Source organism: Salmo salar, chromosome 13 (assembly GCF_965601325.2).
Source record: "Salmo salar chromosome 13, fSalSal1, whole genome shotgun sequence".
Lineage (NCBI taxonomy): Eukaryota > Metazoa > Chordata > Actinopteri > Salmoniformes > Salmonidae > Salmo > Salmo salar.
Genome location: NC_138303.1, coordinates 60,765,952 through 60,789,510, shown reverse-complemented (window position 1 = coordinate 60,789,510; position 23,559 = coordinate 60,765,952). Strand labels below are relative to the sequence as shown.

The following is a 23,559-nucleotide window of genomic DNA, read 5'->3' as shown; positions in this document are numbered from 1 at the left end:
GTCTCTGTCCCACCTAGAGCTGTGTGTCGGTCTGATTTAGGACTGTTTTCATGGGTTTGCCCTTTTGGCTCATAGTGATAAGGCCCCTAACACATTAGAGCCCTGTCACTCATCCATAGCCACCTGCTAAGGCTACTGAGGAACTTACACCATAAGGTTGTTTAAGAGAGACAGAGAGCACACAGCTCTCGCTCTCTCTAAAACATTCTTCTTTTGAGTGTCTTGTGGCTCCCCATGCCTATTCAGGCATAAGCCCATCTCTGCAAAGGGCAAAATCAATACTTAAACAATTGATACATTATCAGTGGTGTTTACCTTGGTTCCAACATATAAGTGACATTAACACAGACTCATCCAACCGTAGGCATGACACTCCTACAGAAATACAAACAGTGAATGTACACAACAGAGGCATGACCCCGTTTAATTCCTTAACTTTATTTTAAATACATTACTGGATTAGCACAGACAAATAAATAAACGTGAAAGGATATTTGTAGACATTGTATTTGGTCTGTTTGGGGAGGGGAAAACTGAACATTTGCTGTTATTGGCAGAGAGGTTTGCAACTCTCTTTCTTATTCGTCTATTAACTAATTTACCCCATGGTGATGTCACCATGGAAGGCCAAAACTCCATCCCACCAAAACAGGCTGAAATTTCAGGCAGTCTTTTCAAACAGCTCTTACAATAAAATATCATTTTCACAATTTCACAGTATTATTCCAACCTCATAGTGTGGAAATATAAAACACAGATTAATCCAATTTTTGACTGCACTGGGCCTTTAAGTACACCGGAGCACTACCACTAACAAACACTAGGTGGCAGTGTTTCATTGTAGTTTGTTATAGAAAATCAACCACACACGAAGCATGGAGATGGAGGAAAGGCTTGTTTGAAACCGATTTGAAATGGATTTGTCTATTTATCTGCCATCATTAATTATATAGTATTCCCTCTAGTCTCCTGTTGCGGCTAATCAGAAAACCAACACCACACATTATCAAAAACAGGTCTAGCATTTAACCCTGTGAGGTATTTCTCTGACTAACTCATCACGTTGTTTTAAGATATACTTTATTAGTTAATGGAAATGTGTCTTCTGCATTAACCCAACCCCTTCAATATACACACACAGATACACACAAACACACATTAGGTTGGAGAGGCTGGAGCAGAGGGCAGCATCCAATGAGCAGGGGGTTGAGTCGGCAGTAGGTGGCACCTGTGATATTGATGACAGCAACCCTCCGGTTACCAGCTCACGCCTGCCAGATTCTCCCCCGTCGACAATGGGATTCAAACCCGCTTCTCTAACCCTCATTTTTTGCAGGTTATGTACAGAAAGTCTCCTTCTATCATCTCTCTCTGGAGGGCACGCAGGTGTCAAACTTCTCTCTCTCTCTCTCTGATGTCAGGAGGGTGTTCTAGGAGATGGTGATTCCCACTCAGAGTCAGTAGTGTGATTGATATGCTTTTGACTTCCCCCCCTAGGAAGAGCCAGACAGGCCTACAACTACAGGATTAATTCCCACCATAACCACTACAACCCCCAGCCTTAAAGGTTCAATGCAGCCTTTTTTGGGGTAACAATTAAGTATCTTACTGTGATTGCTTTCATTTCAAATAGTCAAAAAGAAACAAAAATAGCTTCTTAGCGAAGTTCAATTTCTCATGCAAGAATTTAGCTAGGACTGTCTGGGAGTGTTCTGAATTGAGAGGGGAAAACTGAAAATGACTTGTTATTGGCAGAGAGGTTTGGAACAATCTTTCTTATTGGTCTATTAACTAATTTACCACATGGTGACATCACCATGGAAGGCCAAAACTCCATCCCACCAAAAAAGGATGACATTTCAGGCAGTCTTTTCAAACAGCTCTTACACTAAAAGGGCCTTATCATAATTTTCACAATTTCACAGTATTATTCCAACCTCATAGTGTGGAAATATACACAGAAAAATCATGTTTTTGACTGCACTGGGCCTTTAAGAAACCATATAGAGAGGCACAGCTCCAGGTAATACGACTGAAAAATATACAGGCTCTACCCTAAGTGCTATGTGGTATACCCCAAGGCAGTTTGCACAGGAGGAGCCTAATACAACTCTTTTCTCTTTTACAACTCTGTTTTTCAGTCTTTTTAAACCCATGCCTCCAACTGTGGCCAAATCCACGAAAGGCCACATTTATCTGGCTATGTATTAAATACGCACAATGAGCAGTTAGTTAGATAACACCTGTGAATTTAAAAGGAAACGTTCACCAGTGTTTCTGCTGTTTAAAAGCAGCGCGGTAATAAAGCACAAGCAGTGGTAAAGGTCGGTGTCCCAAAGAAACGTAATAAATTAAGGCAGCAGCTGCTTGACAACAAACAACAAAACAACAGACAACAAATGACAAACAAAATGCAGTACTCATTTTACAACTCTGCTTTCATTGTGTAATTGAATTACATACATTTCTGGAAAACCTAATGCTAGTTTGAATATCTGTACCAATAAGGGTTGTTAGAAAGGTCCCAGGAGTAGATCTGATAACCAGGGACAGGTAAAGCCTTGGATACGTTTTGAATTGTATTTCAGAGAGGGTCAAAATAATGGCAAAGCTATTTTCCAAAACACATATTAGACTAGAGGACGGCGAGTTACAGTATAACAAACTGACTACATGATGATCATTCTCTACATGGGAAAACCCAGTATGTGCTATATAAAACGTATAAGGCACATAGGGGAGAGTGGGGTAAGTTGAGCCACCCTTGTTTCTAGGAAACCATACACAAAATGTATCATTTGACCAAATATTTAGGAAGAAGTCATCATTTCATGGAGTCTGTGAAGGAAGAAACCACATGGAAAGAAATGGTAAGCAAGTTAGGTCCAAATAAACAAATGAACAAATAAACCACAGTAGATCATTTTATGATTTTTCTATACATGAGTTGGGGTCTCTATAAGCTTCAATAATAACGTCCTAAACCTAGCATGAAAGTGCATTCTTGAAGCTGTGTGGGATAATATAGTCAAAATGTTTGCCTTGGGGTAAGTTGAGCCAATGGCCAACAGATAAGTTGAGCCAATAGCAACTTGATCAAATTGAGGTGTTTTCTTCCCAGGTGTAATGCAAGACATTTCGTTGGGATATGAGGTAACAACAGGGCCTGGCCTATGTTAAAAGTGTTTACAAAAGTACAAAGTGTTTGTTAGGTGTTAAAGCTGTGTTAAAAGATCCTTAAAATTATTAAAAGACCAAAAAAGTTATTGTGATGGATTGTGTTTGGGAAATAAAGATAGACATGATTTTAACAAGGTAGTGGTATTATTTCATTCAGTACAGAAATGTGTAGGCGGCTTAACTTCTTTGGGATAGGGGGCAGTATTTTCACGGCCGGATAAAAAACGTACCCGATTTAATCTGGTTACTACTCCTGCCCAGAAACTAGAATATGTATATAATTAGTAGATTTGGATAGAAAACACTCTAAAGTTTCTAACACTGTTTGAATGGTGTCTGTGAGTATAACAGAACTCATATGGCAGGCCAAAACCTGAGAAGATTCCATACAGGAAGTGCCCTGTCTGACAATTTGTTGTCCTTCTGTTGCATCTCTATCGACATTACAGCATCTGTGCTGTAACGTGACACTTTCTAAGGCTTCCATTGGCTCTCTAAAGCCGCCAGAAAGTGGAATGGGGTGTCTGCTGTCTCTGGGCAAAGTATAGGAGCAGAGTTTGTAAGTGATCAGCCTGGGGACAGTGAGACTGGAGATGCGCGGTCACGAGAACTCGCCATGTTTTTCTTTCAGTCTTTGAATGAATACAACGTTGCCCGGTTGGAATATTATCGCTATTTTACGAGAAAAATAGCATAAAAATTGATTTTAAACAGCGTTTGACATGCTTCTAAGTACGGTAATGGAATATTTTGAATTTTTTTGTCACGAAATGTGCTCGCGCGTCACCCTTCGGAAAGTGACCTGAACGCACGAACAAAACGGAGGTATTTGGATATAACTATGGATTTTTTGGAACCAAAACAACATTTGTTGTTGAAGTAGAAGTCCTGGGAGTGCATTCTGACAAAGAACAGCAAAGGTAATCCAATTTTTCTAATAGTAATTCTGAGTTTAGGTGACCCCGAAGTTGGCGGATGTCAAAATAGCTAGCCGTGATGGCCGAGCTATGTACTCAGAATATTGCAAAATGTGCTTTCATCGAAAAGCTATTTTAAAATCGGACATAGCGATTGCATAAAGGAGTTCTGTATCTATATTCTTAAAATAATTGTTATGTATTTTGTCAACGTTTATCATGAGTAATTTAGTAAATTCACCGGAAGTTTTCGGTGGGTATGCTAGTTCTGAACATCACATGCTAATGTAAAAAGCTGGTTTTTGATATAAATATGAACTTGATTGAACAAAACATACATGTATTGTATAACATAATGTCCTAGGAGTGTCATCTGATGAAGATCATCAAGTGTTAGTGCGCTATTTAGCTGTGGTTTGGGTTTATGTGACATATATGCTTGCTTGGAAAATGGCTGTGTGATTATTTGTGTCAATGTACTCTCCTAACATAATCTAATGTTTTGCTTTCGCTGTAAAGCCTTTTTGAAATCGGACAATGTGGTTAGATTAACGAGAGTCTTATCTTTAAAATGGTGTAAAATAGTTGATTGTTTGAGAAAATTGAATTGTGGTATTTTAGTTGGTTTTGTATTTCACGCCGTGCGATGCCATTGGCTGTTGGCTAGGGGTTCCGCAGGCGGAACGGGGTTCCGCTAGCAGAACGTCTGTCCTCAACAGGTTAACTTGCTTAACCTGTCCCGGGGCTCAACTTACCCCATTCCCCGGGGTAAGTTGAGCCAAGAGACCACTTTTTTTTAACAAGATATGTTTTCAAAAGTATAACGTTTGACATGAATTTTGGATTATTTGCAGGGATTCACAACATCCTAAAATATATGTAGATATCTTTATTGGAAAGAATACTATGTTTCCCTTGGCAGACTGACGCTGAATGTAACAACTGGTTCAAGTTCCCCCACTCTCCTCTACTGGCACCCCTCTAAAGGCACCCTTCTAAAAACCAGAAGAGAATGAGGATTCATCTACTCCTCTTTGACCTCTGTGCATAAATGCTACAACTAACGGAGACGCGTATGCAAATCATGTTTCTGTGCAGAACAGACAATACCTAATCTATTCATCAATAAAGATTTATGTACAAATATCAATGTCGAGCACCAGTCATTTTGGTTTGCTTGAGAGGCACATTGATGCCTAATAATGTCACAGAGACGTATTACGTTCAGAAGTTAGCGCTCAAGCCTACAGTGGTTCTCTTTGTCTTTGAAGAGGAATCTGGGGTTGGAGTCTTGAAAACAAAGGTCTCATCTCTAATCCTAATTCATTTTGTGTGACGCTACTCACAACCCCTCTCTCTTCCAAAAGAAAGTCAGCACTGTTTTCGCTGCAGACGTAGTCTCCTACTTGTCAACATTATGCTTCATTTCCTGCCTGGCCTGAGCCTAGCCTCAGCATAACAGGCTTGGTGGCTGTATCCTGTCTGGCTCTGATCTCTGCTGGGTTTATAGTAAAGTCATTTCCTGGGCCTGGCTAACTTGGTGGAGGGGGGAGAGCTCTGGGGGACCATAGTGCATCAGGCCAGAGCAGGTCAGGTCAGGGCAGAGTGTGAGGAGGGCTGCCCACTGAGAGGCACGTCCCCCATCATAGGAAAAGTGAAAAGAGCCAGGGTCTGTCTGTCTGTCTAGGTCACCTGCCTCACTCTGTAAAGTAGTAGTCTATGTGAGCTCCTGAAGTATGGGGTCTGGGCATAATAGCTGTCTGTTGGGGGAATGTGTCAGGGTTAAAGGTCAATCTGAGTGCCCTGCGCCGGCCAGGGGAGAGGGGAAGTGGACAATTGGTTAGTAGTGATCTGCAAGCTGTGGCCAGGTTAGCGTGGCGACTTACGGCTCAAGCCGTAGTCCGCTATCCTGATATGTAGGCTGCCGGGTCCACGTTGTTGTTCTGTCCATCTTCGATAGCCTTTTTCTTCTCTGTCGTGGTTTGGTCTGCTACCTCTGTGTCTGCCACAGCCTTCTTTGACCTATCAGGAGAAGGACAAAAGCTTGATTTCTTGCTTTCTGGTAATATGATATGTAAATAAATATGGTTTTTTTTCTCATGAGATTCTATCATGATATGTTACTCAGTATTAGGGGACACATTCAAGATTCATTATCGCAACTTTTTCTGTAAATACGTCCTGTTGCCTGTGGCAAAATATGCCTACCTGCTCAGCTGAGCTTGATTGGATGGGTGGAACAGTTCTCTGGCAACTAACATTGAAACTGGACATCAAATCTGGGTGATTTTAGGCAAAACTCAGGACGACAGCAGGCGCCACATTTTGGTGATAATGTAGGCCACCGGACTCTATACTGTATCTCCTTCAGGACATATACTGAGTCTCCTACCTTTCTCTGTTGAAGATGATGAAGTCTCTCTCCACATTGTTCAGGCGCTGCTGGAGCTGACCGTTCTAGGGAATCAACAGAGGTTTGAGAACACACACACACACACACACACACACACACACACACACACACACACACACACACACACACACACACACACACACACACACACACACACACACACACACACACACACACACACACACACACACACACACACACACACACACAGAGTCATCTTTTTAAGGCATTAAAGATCCTACAGTTATGTGACCCAGATAATGGTTGTTGGGACTCGAAGAAATGAAGAAGTAGGTAGACGGATGAAGTTTCGCAAACTTTAAAAGGAAATACATGACCTCTCTCACAGCTCCACTTGCCCTACACTGACATTGTCACACATTTAGATATGCTAATAATGTGGGAACAAAAACACCTCCATGACGACCTGTCCCAGCAGCTATATAGCGTTATGACAGGCGTGTTCTCGCTCTCTCTGGGCGGCGGGTTAGTGTTTGGCAGACTGATGGGGCCAGATTGGGCCTGAGACGCCTCGCCACTATAAGTTTGTTGACCCCCTTTACAGGCCTGCCAATCAGCCTGGAGAGCTAGCACAGGTGCTCTCAGAGTGGGGCGCCAGACCCTGGCAGACAAGAGAAGTAGAGCACAGAAGGAGAGCGAGAGAGAGAGACAGAGAGACAGAGAGACAGAGGCCTAGGGGGTAAGGGTAGCTTACGGGGGGCTTGGTTTTTCATCATATGAAACAGAAAACAAGCAATTGTTACATGAAAATAAGTTCTACATAGGAGGGGGACCAGAATCATCTCACCTCTCGTTTCATGATGGGCATATTGACACATGTAGCCTACATGGAGGGGGTTTTACGCACATCCAAAACGGGAGTTGGCTAAAATAATGTAGGCCTACAATACATGTAGGATAGACAAAAAGCGGATGTCCCTTGCTGCTCCCAAACTTCATCCTTTAATAAAGCTTTGGTGATTCAGATTTATTCAAAGCAGTCTCACAAGCCAAACCCTTTATTGATAGGCTTGGCTACTTGGCGAACGCATCGGGCAAGACAAACGAAACCAAACAGGAAAAAAAACATGTTTTTATATTTATTAATACGAGGGTTACTGGCACAAAAAGAACATCTCTCTTGTTCCATGAGCATAAGGGCACTGTGCATCATGGCTGGATAGGTTGTGCTTCTGCTCACAAAAATCAAGGCGTTACTGCTAAGACCTGCTTTCCATTGGTCTTAAAATTCCCGAAATGCGCTGGAAGAAATTGACATTTTTGCACTCGTTTTCAAGAACACAACTCAAATATTGCCACCCCTCCCACCTCATTGCAAGCATACTGATTAGGGGTTGCAAAGGGAGGGTATATTTACTGCAAACTTTTGAAGTTTACCAGTAAACCAGCAGAATTGTGGTATCTTTCAAGGATTTGAAGTAATCTATCACAAGACATCTAGTATCCTAGTTGTCTAACTTTCTCTGGACCTCTGTGTGGCCTTATCACATGTAAAATATATGAAGAAATTGAATAAGATTATTTAAAAAAGAAAATATAGAATGGCAAACCATAAACCTAGTGAATACCGTTAGTGTTTAATATGAGGTTTGTACTTTTATTTATTTGACTATGTCAATATGTATTTGCCATTAGTGTTTTGGCTTCAAACTGGTGGCAGTTGAGAATAAAGTCAATAGTTGGAAGAGTTGCAGAATTATTTGAAAATAATGCCACTGTTGATTAGGTACTTTTTTTCATTAATTTGGCTATTTTCTTGAACCATATGGTCTATCTACTAGAAACTCATGGACACTAAATGAATACTCAAATCAAATCGAAATGTTTACTTTTGTCACGTCCTGGCCAGTATATAAGGTTAATTGTTTTGTAGTTTGGTCAGGGCGTGGCAGGGGGTATTTGTTTTATGTGGTTCGGGGTGGTGTGTTTGTGTAAAGGGTGTTTGATTTAGTATTTTCGGGTTTTGGTTTATGTCTAGGTAGTTCTATGTGGAGTCTAGTGAGTGTATGTCTATGTTTGGTTAATTGGGGTTGGGACTCTCAGTTGAAGGCAGGTGTTGTCTATCTGCCTTTGATTGAGAGTCCCATATATTAGGGTGTGTTTGTGTGTGTGTGATTTGTGGGTGATTATTCTGTGTATAGCCTTGTGCCTTACCAGACTGTTTATTTGTCGAGTGTTCGTTTTTTTCGTTATTTTGTATGTTCATTTTTGAGAGTAATTAAAAATCAAGATGAGCATTCGCGTACCTGCTGCGTTTTGGTCCTCATTCACCGACAACAACCGTGACAACTTTACAAGCCTCATAAAGAACAATGCAGTTTTAAGAAAATAGAGTTAAGAAAATAGAGTTATTTACTAAATAAACTAAAGTAAAAAATGTAATATAATAAAAATGAATACAATAAAATAACAATAATGAGGCTATATACAGGGGGTACCGGAACCAAGTCAATGTGTGGGGGTACAGGTTAGCCAAGGTCATTTGTACATGTAGGTAGGGGTAAAGTGACAGTGCATAGATAATAAACAGTGAGTAGCAGCAGTGTAAAGACAAAGGGGGGAGGGTGTCAATGCAAATAGTCTGGGTGGCCATTTGATTAATTGTTCAGCAGTCTTATGTCTTGGGGGTAGAAGCTGTTAAGGAGCCCTTTGGACCTAAACTTGGTGCTCCAGTACCGCTTGCTGTAAAGTAGCAGAGAGAACTGTCTATGAATTGGGTGACTGGAGTCTTTTACAATTTTTTGGGCCTTCCTCTGACACCGCCTAGTATATAGGTCCTGGATGGCAGGAAGCTTGGCCCCAGTGATGTAATGGGCTGTATGCACAACTCTCTGTAGTACCTTGGTATTTTGGTATTTTATTAGGAACCTTACGGTCGGATGCCGAGTTGTTGCCATACCAGGCGGTGATGCAAGTGGTCAAGATGCTCTCAATGGCGCAGCTGTAGAACTTTTTGAGGATCTGGGGACCCATACCAAATCTTTTCATTCTCCTGAGGGGGAAAGGGCATTGTCGTGCCCTCTTCAAGACTGTCTTGGTGTGTTTGGACCATGATAGTTTGTTGGTAATGTGGACACCAAGGAACTTGAAACTCTCTACCCACTCCACTACAGCCTTGTCAATGTGAATGGGGGCATGATCAGCCCTCCTTTTTCTGAAGTCCAAGATCAGCTCCTTTGTCTTGCTCAGGTTGAGGGAGAGATTGTTGTCCTGGCACCACACTGCCAGGTCTCTGACCTCCTCCCTATTGGCTGTCTCATCGTCATCGGTGATCAGGCCTAACAACGTTGTGTTGTCAGCAAACTTAATGATGGTTCTGGAGTCGTGCTTCGCTATGCAGTCGTGGGTGAACAGGGAGTACAGGAGGGGACTAAGTATGCACCCCTGAGGGGCCCCTGTGTTGAGGATCAGCTTGGCAGATGTTTAGTCCCAGGGTCCTTAGCTTAGTGATGAGCTTTGTGGGCACTATGGTGTAGAGGGCTAAGCTGTAGTCAATGAACAGCATTCTCATATAGGTGTTCCTTTTGTCAAGGTGGGAAAGGGCAGTGTGGAGTGCGATTGAGATTGCGTCATCTGTGGATCTGTTGGGGAATTGGAGTGGGTCTAGGGTTTCCGGGATGATGGTGTTGATGTGAGCCATGACCAGCCTTTCAAAGCACTTCATGGCCTCCAATGTGAGTGCTATGGGGAGGTAGTCATATATTACCAAAATTACTAAAGATTCCGGTAACTTTCGTAAATGACCCGGAGCTTTGCAACAACAGTGCTGATATTAGACAGGTATATTTCCAAACCTGGCGCATGTTGTGGAAAATGCCAGAGCACCAGTTTTACATGATGAAATTCCCAACTAACATGCGGTTGGCACTTGCGCCGCCGTAGCGCCAGCCAAAAATAGAGCCCAGACAGACAGACAGACAGACAGACAGACAGACGGTATGGGATGAGCTCTCCACCTGTAGAACGACAGCACCCTGTGGAGCCGACAAGGTAGCCAGGCTGAGCAGCGCAGTGGAAGTTCAGAAGTTAATTATGCCCAGCTGTTTGATTAAACATTTCATTTTACAAACTCAACCTAGAGCGATCTTTCTGTTAGCTGTTTTCCAGGATGGTAAAGATACAGTTGACGTCATTGTCTATTTCAATTGTACAGATATAGCCTCAAGACGTCAATTCGGTAACATCATTGTGTATAATAACTATCTGACCGCCATACAGTTGGTTCTGACCGTTTCAGATTCTGCCTCTATCTTAGTCATAGAAGTGAGTCGGGTGAATGGAGGACAGAATTTGCATATTGCCCCAATGGATCCTCGGATGAAGCAATCGCCATCGCACTGCACACTGCCCTATCCCATCGGGACAAGAGGAATACTTACGTAAGAATGCTGTTCATCGACTGCTGCTCAGCCTTCAACACCATAGTGCCCTCCAAGCTCATTACTAAACTCAGGGCCCTGGGTCTGAACCCCACCCTGTGCAAATGGGACGATCATCAAGGATCTCAGCCACCTGAGCCACGGTCACCCCACAACCATCTAGAAGGCAGAGACAGTACAGGTGCATCAAAGCTGAGCCTGAGAGACTGAAAAACAGCTTCTATCTCCAGGCCATCAGACTGTTAAATAGTCACCACTAGCCGGCCTCCGCCCAGCATCCTGCCCTGAACTTAGTCATTGTTACCAGCCGGTTACCACCCAGTACTCTACCCTGCACCTTAGAAACTGCTTCCCTATGTACATAGTCATTGAACACTGGTCACTTTAATTATGTTTACATACTGTTTAACCCACCTCATATCTATATACTGTATTCAGTCAAGGCTCATCCTATATTACTACTGCTGTACACACCTTTTCTTTTCATATACTGTCTACACTGTCTATGCACACCATTATATACATATACACTGAGTGTACAAAACATTAATAACACCTTCCTAATATTGAGTTGTACCTCCTTTTGCGTCGGGGTATAGACTCTACAAGGTGTCGAAAGCGTTCCACAGAGATGCTGGCCCATGTTGAGTCAAGTTGGCTGGATGTCTTTTGGGTGGTGGACCATTCTTGATACACACTGGAAACTGGCACCTAGTACCGTACCCCATTCAAAGGAACTTAAATCTCTTATCTTGCCCATTCACACGCTGAATGGCACACATACACAATCCATGTCTCAATTGTCTCAAGGCTTAAAAATACTTCTTTAACCCCCCCCCCCCCCCCCCCCCCCTCTCTACACTGATTGAAATAGATTTAACAGATGACATCAATAAGGGATCATAATGTAGCTTTCACCTGGATTCACCTGGTCAGTCTGTCATGAAAATGTTTTGTACACTCAGTGTATATGTATTAATATTCCGGACTCTGACATTGCTCGTTCTGATTTCTTAATTTAGTTTAATTCGGTGGGGATTTGTGTGTATTGTTTTGCATCATTAGGTATTACTGCACTGTTGGAGCTAGAAACAAAAGCTGCAACTACGATAAAATCTGCAAAATATGTGTGCCCGACCAATACAATTTCATTCGGAAGGATGGGCCTATTTATGCTGTTCACGACAAAACAAGTCTGATTTCCCAACTGCATTATCTGTGATTTAATTGAGCAAATTCTACTGTCCATTATAGGCAGAGGGAGAGAGAGAGGGGGAGGAGAGAGATGTAGGGAGATAGAGAACATTGTAGAGGGTGAGAAGAAGTGAGAAAATAAGAGAGAGAGGGTTGCGGAGTCAAAAAAGGAGAACATAATGTGAGAGGAAGAAATAGAGGGGTGAGGAAGAGGGAGACAGGGAGAAAGGAGGAAGCCTGCGGTAATGAGCCGGCAGCAGGGCGAGATATTTGGGCAGCGCCCCGCCTGCCATTCATACAATATTGATCTGCACTGCTTTAGAAATGGTTACACGTAATGGGTCTCTCTGTCTTTCTCTCTCTCTCTCTCTCTCTCTGCACTACAGGCAAGAGAATTATGTGTCCTCCTTCCTCTCCACAAGTGGTCCCAGAGGTCCCTGCGTAAACACACAAACACACACTCATGCATGCACGAAGAAACACAAGCATGCGCACAATGCTGTTTTCCCATTTTAGATAGTTGTGGGGAAAAAAGTATCCTTGGCTCACTGGTTTTGTTTAAAAATACATGTAGTTAAGTGCACTTCCAGCTAGAAGGCATGTATGAAGCATTCTTAGTATGGTTCACAAAATGGAACTGGGAGGCCCAATGCTTTGAGGTTCCTATCTCCAAGACGTTGAACAGTATTCTTTATGACACTGGGCACAAACAGGTTAAATCCAACGTAATTTGTCAACGTATTGTGAAATGGAATCTCCTTGGAAAATACATTGGATTTTGAAAAAAGTCATCAACGTAAACTGTTGTTTTGAGGATACAATTTCAACCACAGGATTATGTCATCATGGTAACCAATTTTCAACATAGACAAAATATGTTGCATTTTTACCTTGGAAACAATGTCAGATCTTCAACGTAATATCCACTATGAGAACAAAACTATAGGCTAAGCAGCAGGGGTGTCATGCACCCCCACAATTTGCGGCGGCACAAAGTACGCGAGGATGGCTGGAGGCTGGCTAAACATAGAACCAATATGTTTTATCTGACTGTGACTGCCGATAACTTCAGAACTACAAATACAAAATTGCCTAAATATTTGCAATTGTTACAAACAAGTGAAGGATAGAATGATGCTTCAAATGAAAACCAAGATGATACATAGGCTACATGGGCCTATATAGGCAAATTTAATCATATTTAAATCTATTTCATGTTCAATCAATTGAATTATATTTTGTGACTAGGCTACTGTCTGTCATTTTTGCCACAATTTGTTTCATGGTGTGTGACAACATTTGCACAATGCTGTGCCCAATCTGTGATTTACTGCATTATTATTTGGTGAGCATAATAGGTCGCCTCAATATCCTATTTGCAGCCCGAGGTGGTAATATCACTCTTGGGGAATGACTCTAATGTTAAGGTAAGATTTGAATGGAGAAAGCTGGTCTGAGAGCAGCGCTGCTTTTCTTTCGATCCTATCAGTACATTTTACATTTACATTTTTGTCATTTAGCAGACGCTCTTATCCAGAGCGACATACAGTAGTGAGTGCATACCTTTTCGTACTGGTCCCCCGTGGGAATAGAACCCACAACACTGGCGTTGTAAGCACCATGCTCTACCAACTGAGCCACACGGGACCCTGCAGTCTACTAATCGTATTCTATTACTACGGGCATTTCAGATTATATATTAACGCATACTAAAGCATAAATAAATAAAGACAAGGAGAGCTTACAGAACGCATGCAACTCCTCTTACAATATACAGCCGCCCCCTCATGTCAGTTTCTTTTTTTATATTCTATATAGGGCTGAAAATCGCTGTATGAAAAGGTGATATAAAAGGTTAACTAAAACCCAGTTCTAACTCATTAGTTATCATTACGGTACTGCTATCTGAGACAGTGAGACAGACCACCACACTGATACATAACATTGCAGACTTAGTTCTAGCCTATGACATCCTGCTGCAATGACAGCATCTACTGACGAAGTTGGCACTGGTACTCATAACACACACACACACACACACACACACACACACACGTGTGGGACAGAACATAATGAGTATAATGTTGTGTGATTTGTAGCCATGCTATCCACGTACTGCACCAAATAATATTGTATGTGCCAGAAATACTCTACACTTTTTGATTTCTCTCTTCCCTTCCTACTTAATCTTTCTTTGGGGAAAGCCCTCCCTCCCCACATTAGCTAGTTAACACAGATTTGCCCTCTAGTGCAGAATGAAGGCATGTCCACAGTGTGGCTAGGCAATTCACACACCTTCCATTATTCCAGTATTGACGCATGGTGTAACGACGCACTTAGTGAACATTCTCTCTACGTGCATGTTTGGGAAACACTTAAAAAGCTGCCTCATGAATAATGATGCATCTGGTACTATCGTCATAGTGCTTAAGTTACATCGCAACTGGGAAACGAGGCCCAGGGCTAGCTAAAGCCAACTTCATAAAATTGCTAGATGTCTAGTTGTATTACAGGGAAACCTCCCCAGTATATAATCATTTTACAGGACAAATCTGAGGGGGCACAGGGCCTATGGGCATGACGCCTCTGCTAGCCGGCACCTCCTTAAGGAGAGTTGACCTATCTACAGCTATCCCTTCCGTCTCCCGCCCAAGGTTTTATCCAAACCCAGCACTGCTTAGCTTTGATATTTGTCACTTACTATTACCAATGTGCTATCGTGAGAATGATTGTTGAAAAATCTCCACTTAATAGATTCAGTGTTGCTATCGAAGTCTTTCCAAAGGGTATGTTCAACAGAGCAAATGAAATGTAACCATACTTCAGCAATCACATATCATCAATGATGCTATTTAGGTCTATATACAGTAGCATTTGGGAAGTAATCAACAGCTATTGTTTAAATTCAGCCCAGGATGAAACAATACATATAGCCAATGTTCGTTCTAATGTTTTTCGTCAGTGAGCAAATTTCAGGTCTGCTGAGCGCAAACTTGAACTTTGTGAAAATTCTGTACCACGTCCGGTGCACATTTACTGTGAACACTGAGGCTGTACCCGCTTGAAGTTAGTTTTAACAGTGGTCAAGTAGGCTACTGTAGCTATTTGATGATAATGTAGGCCTACCAGAGTTGCCTAACATCAAAAACAATGGATAAAATGCATCCCATAACATTTTAACATGGAAAACACAGCCCCTTTAAGACAAAAAATGCCCTTTACCTGTCTAGAAATGCACATATTTTATGCTCTTGTAGGAAGCAATCACTCCCCCATCGCAGACTACAAATTATCTATAACTGAGCTAAAAACTCACTAACTAGCAAAGGATATGAACAAATGTACACACGTCACTACATGTAGCTCTTGCTTTGATCTCAAAACAAGCGCATCTACTCATGACCGCTCATGCTGTAAAAATAGTCCAGTTCAAAGTGAAAGGCACAGATCCATATATGGCAATGGTCTATTTGCATATAGGCTTACTGCAGCTCTGATTGGTTATGGCTCACCCGTCTGTGTAGAGTACGGACCTGAGTCATGCCTGTCAATGCAATAGAATCCTACTCCGATGCATTCAGCCTAAAACAACATCTCTGGCATCGTTAGTTTTGCATACTGTCTTGCATAGTTTGTTATTTATATTGCCTTGAAAGTGGCTAATGTTGCGTTGATGCAATCACAATTCCCACAGTAAAGAGAAACATTGATAGAGTTAACTAATGGGGAAAATTCTAGAAAGTTGACTGAAGTTCAATCTCGTGCTTCTCTGCATGGGCTGATATTTCTTTTGCGCGACAGTCCCGCATGCAGCTTAGAGGGAACATTGCATATAGGCCTCAGGTTTCAAGCTTTAGTTGATTTAAAATGAAATCTACAAGTTATAATAAATATGTTGGACTCACGTCTCCATCTCAACAAAACATAAAAGTTAAAGAATAGGATTCAATCAAATCAAACTGTATTTGAAGTGCATTTAAAGTTTGATTTGATTTAGTCCTATACTTAAACTTAGATTTTTGGTTGAAATGTAGACGTGAATCAAACATATAAATTATTAATTTGTACACAGACTGGAATGAAAGCCAGACTCAGTGGCAAAGATGGGAACTATCCAAGCAGAAAATACATATCTTTCAAATGTTGATATTTGGTTGCGTTGACAACCAAACACAATTCAATATCACTTTTGCAATGCAAGTTAACAAATTACATGTTGGATTCAAGTCTTCCATTCCAACCAAAAATAAAAGTTAAAGAATAGGATTAAGCCAGTGGCTCAGATGAAACTATCTATGTGGTAGATACATCTCTGATAAATGTTGATATTTGGTTGCGTTGTCAGCCAAACACAATTCAAGATTTCTTTTGTAAGACAGTAAATTACCTAATGTTAAGGCTATCTTACAAACTAATGTAACAGTATTTATTCAAAATGAGTAACACATCCATGGCCACATTTTGAGCTTACTGTAACAATAAATGCCTTATGTAATCACAGAAAGCGTGCATGTTCCGGGTTGCAGGTCTGTGCAAATCTTCCCAATTGCTAAAAGAATCTGCACAGAATTTCAAACAGCACTGTTCACTTGCACCATGTACTTCAATGTAATTTCAACTAGCTGCAATCCAGGGTAATTTGGCTGTGCTATTAGATGAAACACAGTGACAACAAATGAAGTTGTTGTATAAATAAACAAAATATCTGTCAGTGTATTGACATTTGAACTTTGGTGTGCTTTTAAATGGTTGAAAGCACAGTGAGAACACATTTAGGTGACAACTAAACCAAAAATCAGACACTGATTTTCCCATTGGAACTTGGTTGTGCTTTTAGATGGTTGAAAGCATAGTGAGAACACATTGGGAATTCAACAGACTTTTGGCTGTCATTTGAGTGGGTGGAAATAGGTTGGAATCGCATTGATCAATGTATCTACCAAATTTTACCCAATTCACCACATTGAAATGAGGTGGTGTGCCCAGTGGGTTAATACCCTTACTTCATTACTATAGAGAATTTCAGTTTGTGTGAATAAACCTTCTACATTAACCCAGGGAAGAACAATCTGCATCATGTCTTTCTAAAGCACTGCAAGTGTCACAGAGCTCCACTTGGGCGAGTTCCCACAAAAGTTGTCAGCTTCCATAAAACATGACTCAATTTGGGGCCAGCTCTGGCTTATTATTGCTACTGATGAACAAGATTTGTGCCCATACCACCCAAATGTATTACCTCTATTGGAAAAGAGTCACATAAAATATATTTAATGTGGCTGACAACGGAGAGAAACTAAACTGAGAAACTGATATCCTTTATAATGGCCCTTGACATGAGGCGTTTAGTCAATGGTTCCTGATCAGACGATAAAGTCCCTCCGATCATGTGCATTCATGTGCACCACCTCGTGTTGGGTAAACAACATTTAAAAAGCTGTAACTCGATCACTCACACTGGGATGGCAAACAGAAGCAGTCTGCTGTACTGAATGAGAAATAGAAAGTAGAGAAGCTGCACGAGGAGGGAGGGGAGAGAAGAGGAGGGGAGGGGAGGAGAAGGGAGGGGACAGGAGTAGGAGGGGGTGCTGACTGGTTGTGGGACTGTCTGTCATAAGACTGCTGAACAGTTAATTAAATGGTTACCCGGACTTTCAGCTTTTCACCCCCTATCTACAGTACATGTACATATTACCTCAATCAATCACCCCAACTACCTCGTACCCCAGTATACTGACTTGGTACTGGTTTATAGCCTGTATATTTCCTCGTTATTGTTATTTTATTGTGTTACTATTTTATTTTATCTATTTGTAAATATTCTTACTTTTTAACTGCATTGTTGGGAAAGGGCTCGTAAGTAAACATTTCAGTTTAAACTCTACACTTGTTGTATTCGGCCACATGTGACAAATACCATTTGACTTGAACAAGTGGCATCATTAACAACATGGCCCCCAGCACCAGTCACAGCAGCCAGTCCAGTACAGAGCAGCACTCGCTGCCCGTAAACGGAGAACGCTTGATGAATGCCCACCACCACCACCACGGGAAAAGCACATTTAATGAAATCACTGATGCCAAACTTTCCAGCTCTTTTTCGTGTTTGTGTGTGTCTGTATGTGTGTGTGTTTTACACCCCCCCCCCCCCCCACACACACACCATCGCCTCTCTTACTGGGGGATCAAATTAACCTTTGGGTGTTTTCCTCACGGCCGGCGTAAACACCGAGAGGACTTGGCTGATTTATGTGGACATAGAGAAAGTGTGAAGGAGAGAAAAAAAAAGAGAGAGAGATTCACATTCTCACATTCTCCTTCCCCCTCGCGCATGGAAAGTCCACATCGTTCATTTATCCAGATAAGAAATGTGCTTCTTCCATCCATTACATCACTCGGGACATATTTAAGGGACAAACTAAAGGCTACTTATCACCTGCTGCCGAGCTAAATGGGCAACAGGCACACACAGTCGGTTCTTGTGACTGATGGTGAGCTCTGGAAGGAAGTGGAACCATTGAGAGGCAGGGGTTTGTTGTTAGGGTGAGGCTTTACCTGGGGGGACCCATTGGAGCCCTGCTCTCTGGTCTTCCTGGCTAGTCTTTTCTTTTTCTTGTGCAGTGGTTTGGATTCGAGGATCATCTCCTCCAGCTCAAAGGTGGGGTCGCAGTTGAGCCTCCGCCTCTGGAAGAGGAACAGAAGGCCACAACACAGGATGAACATTTAAAGGGGCAATCTGGGATTCGAAATAGAACATAGCGGCCACCCTGCCACAGTTGTTGGTAAGGAGCTGAGGAAGAAACACAATACAGGATGAAGCTTTTATTCTATAGAGAGAGGATGTCGATTCAATCGATCGACCTTCCCTATCTCTCCTACCTGGCCGGCTGTAGTGACCACAGGGAATTCACTCTATAATCACACACCACAGGGAATCAGATACTGTCATTTCCTGTTAGCTTGGTAACCAATGACAGCCTGTAGTGTTGCTGTTATCAGTCTACAGCTGATAGTCCCCTTGAATCAGTGTCCATTCATCATTCAACTCCTCCATGAGCTGTCAGGTTTGAAGCGAGGGTTCACAAGTCAAAGCTCCGCTCCCTCGCACCAAATGATTGGGCGTGGAGGTTGGGACAAGCTTGGCTTGGTTTGGTAAGGTTGTGCAAGGATGGGAGGTAGGTACAAGCTTAGCTTACTGTGCCAACCGAACAGCTCAACCTACTGCGTGACGGCGGATGACGCCACTACCTTGCATGCATCATTTTACCTGCCTGTCACACACCTGCTTCCTAACACCTGAGGAGATGCAGAGGCTGTATGTGTGTGTGTGTGTGTGTGTGTGTGTGTGTGTGTGTGTGTGTGTGTGTGTGTGTGTGTGTGTGTGTGTGTGTGTGTGTGTGTGTGTGTGTGTGTGTGTGTGTGTAAGAGGCATGAGCTCTAATGACCCGTAACGGCCTTCTCAGACCAGCAGGGGGGCCGTGGTGACGCACCTCTCTGTTTGGGCTGTGGCAACGTCGTGGCAACGTTGGCGTAATGTTGTGGTCTGACTCACGTTGGGGATGAAGCCGGGGGGCAGCTGTTTGTTGAGCACAGCGTCCCATTTGACATCAGACAGCAGGTCTAGGTCCTGTAGCTCAGCCAGGCAGGACACACGCTGGTGCACGTCAATACACAGCAACTAGAGGAGGAGAAGGGAAGAGGAGGAGGAGTAGCAGGAGGAAAAAGAACAAAAGGGGAGGAGAAGAGAACAAGAGGAGAGGGGAGGCGAAGAGGAGGAAGAGCAGGAACACACACACCACACACACACACACACACCACAGGAATGTAGATGAGCGGTGTGGGGGTAGGCCACTTCAGCACTGAGCTACAGCTTGTCTGTAGTGGAGAATTACCAACACAGAATCTGATCACTTAGCCTTATAGGCTTCCAGTTATAACCTCATGATGACAAAGGATACGGCACACATGGCTTACAAAACCGATCATCCTAGCATGTAATAACAATTAGTCTTTCAAGGAATGTAGGGGTCAAATACAACTCTAGTTCAAGTAAACAAGATCATGGCTCAAAGGTCACCGGTTGTCAATAGCATATAGTATAAAAACAATGCACTATTTATTATTCATTCAGGAAATTTAGGGATGAAATACAAGGTGACCAAGTGTCTACAGTATACAGTATGCAGATCTTTCTGTACCTTTCTGAGCATGGTCTTCATCTCCACAGACCAGGCTATGGGGTAGCTGGGGTTGACCTTGTGGAACATCTGGAGGATCTCATTGGCCGGTGTGCTGGAGCGCATGATGTACGGCCTCTGGAGGACCAGGACAGAGCATTATTATCACACAGAGGTCGTCAAGGTTACCGGGTCCTCACACAGAGATACACACAATAGTCCCTAAAACTACCTGAAGAGATATGTCTAAATCAGGGTTTAAACTAGACCAGATCAGTCTTATGCTGTGTTACCTCTCTCAGGGGAGAGACAGTTTTCCTGTGTTTGGCATAGATTATGGCTGGGGCTGTGACAGTGATTGATGTGCGGTGCCTTAAGGATGCCAGGGCTGGCTGCCACTGATAGTCCAATCCAGCAGGGCCTGGGGAGAGGGGGCTTAGGGCCTGGGGAGAGGGGGCTCAGAGTGCTGCTGTACAGCTTGACCCTGTCATACTAGAGTAGGTACCCAGCAGGGGCTTAGTGGGAGTCCTGCCCCTGCCCTCCCTGTCTTTTCCTCTCCTAACTAAAGATATGCCCTGAGGGTAGTCACAGGCTGGTCCCAGATCTGTTGGTAAAACAGCACAAATAGGATCAAGCTAGGGTAATTACACCTTCATCTGAACGGTGAGGCTGGCTGAGATGGGTGTTTTCATGATAATATTAAGGGGTATTTTCATGGTTATATTAAGGGATCATCTCAAGGGCAGTCTTGGAGAGAAAGGTGTTGCCACTGTCTCTTCTTTTCTTACTTAAATGGCTATTCTAGGAGCAGTAACAGCATGTATTGTAGGTTTTAGCATGCATTATTTACAGGCTGGGGATGGGCTGTGATGGGCTTTGTTTCTGTACCTGTCCTCGCAGAAGCTCGTATGCAGTGACGCCCAGAGACCACCAGTCCACAGAGAAGGAGTAGCCAGGGTGTATTCCCTCGTGTGGCTGGAACAGCTCGGGGGCTGGGGGGAGGGAGGCACGGAAACAATCAGCTGTCATTGCTCATCCAGACTGGACAGTAGTACTAGTTAGTACTGAAAACCAACACTTTTAAGTGGAACCAAAAAAGGAACCCATCAAAACTGCTACTGAAAACTCACCAAAAAAAACGCTATAACCAAGCCCTTCAAAACCCTTCACCAAAAAGGACTCTGTTCCTTTTTTTATAAATAAATTAATGTTCCTGGAGATCCCCAACCTCTGAATACTTGGAATATGAATGTACTTTTTTTCTATTCAATTATACATTATCCTTTATGACAGTCTTAAATTTGGATCTAAATCCATCCTCTCCTCCTCCCTCCCTCCATCCTCTCCACCCCCTCCATCTCCTCTTCTGTTCCCTGCTGCTTCCTCGGTGTCAGTCCCACTAAACTGATCCATTCGTCATGCCTCTTAATCACGCTGGACGAGACACACCGGTCGGCCAGGACCCGGGGTCAATGAACTCCACATTCGAATCAGTCTGTAATTCTATTAATTTACATCAGACCCCCCCCCCCCCAGAGCAGAAGGAACAACATTGATCTGATACTGTATGATACGTTATGAACAGGAAATATAAGGAGCATAAGCATCCACATTGAAAGGGAGATATATTTACTCTGAAACTAGAAGGACACAGTACTGTAGCGTTGAGCTGTGTCATCTCTACATTAGCTCAGTGGTATAAGTGTTGTGTAGTTACTCACCCATGTATGGTTTGGTCCCTGCGATAGACGTGGCTCTTAGATCGTCTTTGACGATGGCAGCGATGTTGAAGTCTGTCAGGTGACAATGTCCTGTAGAACGGAAACGGGAAAGAAAGCTGTATTCCAAATTCTTGATTACAATTTATTTGAAACAAGGTTTATAGGCAGTCTACTTAAGGTAGCATTCAGGCATCAAGCAGCTAAAACTGTCTTTGTGCTGTGCTGGGTGGGGTGCCCGAGTTTATGCGCTCGTTAGTAATAGGGCATTCTTTGTGTTTGAACCCACAGTTCACTCTGGCCGCATTCATGATGTGGTCACCGTGAGTGAATGATTTGGTTGGGGGTTGGTGTAGCTCCCTAGAGCAGGTCACAGAGGGAATAGCAGCCTCAGTGCCTGCTGCCAAAGTCTAACCTTTCTGTGTGTGGGGTGGACTGAAGCCTTAGCCATGCACACTGAACACCCTTTTTTAGAAGCTGATGAGTGTGTGTGTGTGTGTGTGTGTGTGTGTGTGTGTGTGTGTGTGTGTGTGTGTGTGTGTGTGTGTGTGTGTGTGTGTGTGTGTGTGTGTGTGTGTGTGTGTGTGTGTGTGTGTGTGTGTGCTTAACCAGAAGTCCTCACAACAATAGTAAACAAAAAAAAATTGGACCAACTGGGGACATTTTCTTGGTCCCAACAAGGTGAAATGTTATTCTAGGGGGTTTAGGTTTAAGGTTAGAATTAGGGTTAGGGTTAGGGTTAGGAGCGAGGGTTAGTTTTAGGGTTAGGAGCTAGGGTTAGGTTTACGGTTAGGGTTCAGGTTCAGGTTAGGTTTTTGGGTTAAGGTTAGGGTTATGGTAAGAGTACGGTTAGGGTTAGGTTTAGGTTTAGGGTTAGGGAAAATAGGTTTTTGAATGGGACTGAATTGTGAGTCCCCAGAAGGTTAGCTGTACAAGACTGTGTGTGTGTGTTTTATGCCACAGAGCTAGGATCGCAAAGCTACCGGTTACCAGAAACTTCAGTAATTTTGGTAATTAACAGAAAATATATGGCAATCTATCGTAAATTTGGTAACGTATCCTTGAGTAACTTGAAAAAATGACTCAGACAATGTATACATTGTTTCATATCTGTGTCCATATTGTCCATTAGTTTCCAGTAGATAGGCCACATTGTTCAAGAGAAAATAGCCTAATTAATGAAAAAAGCATTATTAATCAACAACGGCCTCATTTTCAATTAACTCTGCAACTCTTTCAGCTATTGACTGTGTTCACAACGGCCACCAGTTTGATGGCAGAACATCGGCATCAAATACATACTGACATAGTAAAATAAAAGTGTGCGAAAAAAATACAAAAGGACATTTCAAGACGAAATCCTCATAAACATTTTGGTTTACTATCCTTGTGGGGACATTTCGCCGGTCCCCGCCGGTCCCCGCTATTTTAGGCTTAGGGGTTAGGTTTAGGCTTAGGGTTAGAGGTTTAGGTTAGATTTAGGGTTAGGGTTAGTGTGCGCACACACATTTGTTTTCATGTGTGTGTCTGTAAAATCACAAGAGAATGACCAAGTATGTCAGT

At 42.7% G+C, this 23,559-nt stretch overlaps 1 protein-coding gene across 2 annotated transcripts in view; it reads right to left on the bottom strand.

The window, feature by feature from the left end:
- Positions 1-395: 395 nt before the first annotated feature.
- The window catches only part of LOC106567512 (serine/threonine-protein kinase 32A), a 74,198-nt gene continuing 51,034 nt past the window's right edge, over positions 396-23,559 (bottom strand). Inside the window, exons 7-14 of one of the 2 annotated variants that reach the window (XM_014136828.3) lie at positions 22,000-22,089; positions 21,167-21,270; positions 20,300-20,416; positions 19,654-19,779; positions 18,657-18,785; positions 6,490-6,554; positions 5,984-6,119; positions 396-2,838 (exon numbers count right to left, since the gene is read on the bottom strand). In XM_014136828.3, the coding sequence (XP_013992303.3) occupies positions 6,002-6,119; positions 6,490-6,554; positions 18,657-18,785; positions 19,654-19,779; positions 20,300-20,416; positions 21,167-21,270; positions 22,000-22,089 (749 nt within the window). In that variant the 3' untranslated portion in view covers positions 396-2,838; positions 5,984-6,001. Of the gene's footprint in view, positions 6,120-6,489; positions 6,555-18,656; positions 18,786-19,653; positions 19,780-20,299; positions 20,417-21,166; positions 21,271-21,999; positions 22,090-23,559 lie in introns of both variants that reach the window. The other variant, XM_082960235.1, reaches the window with a different exon arrangement.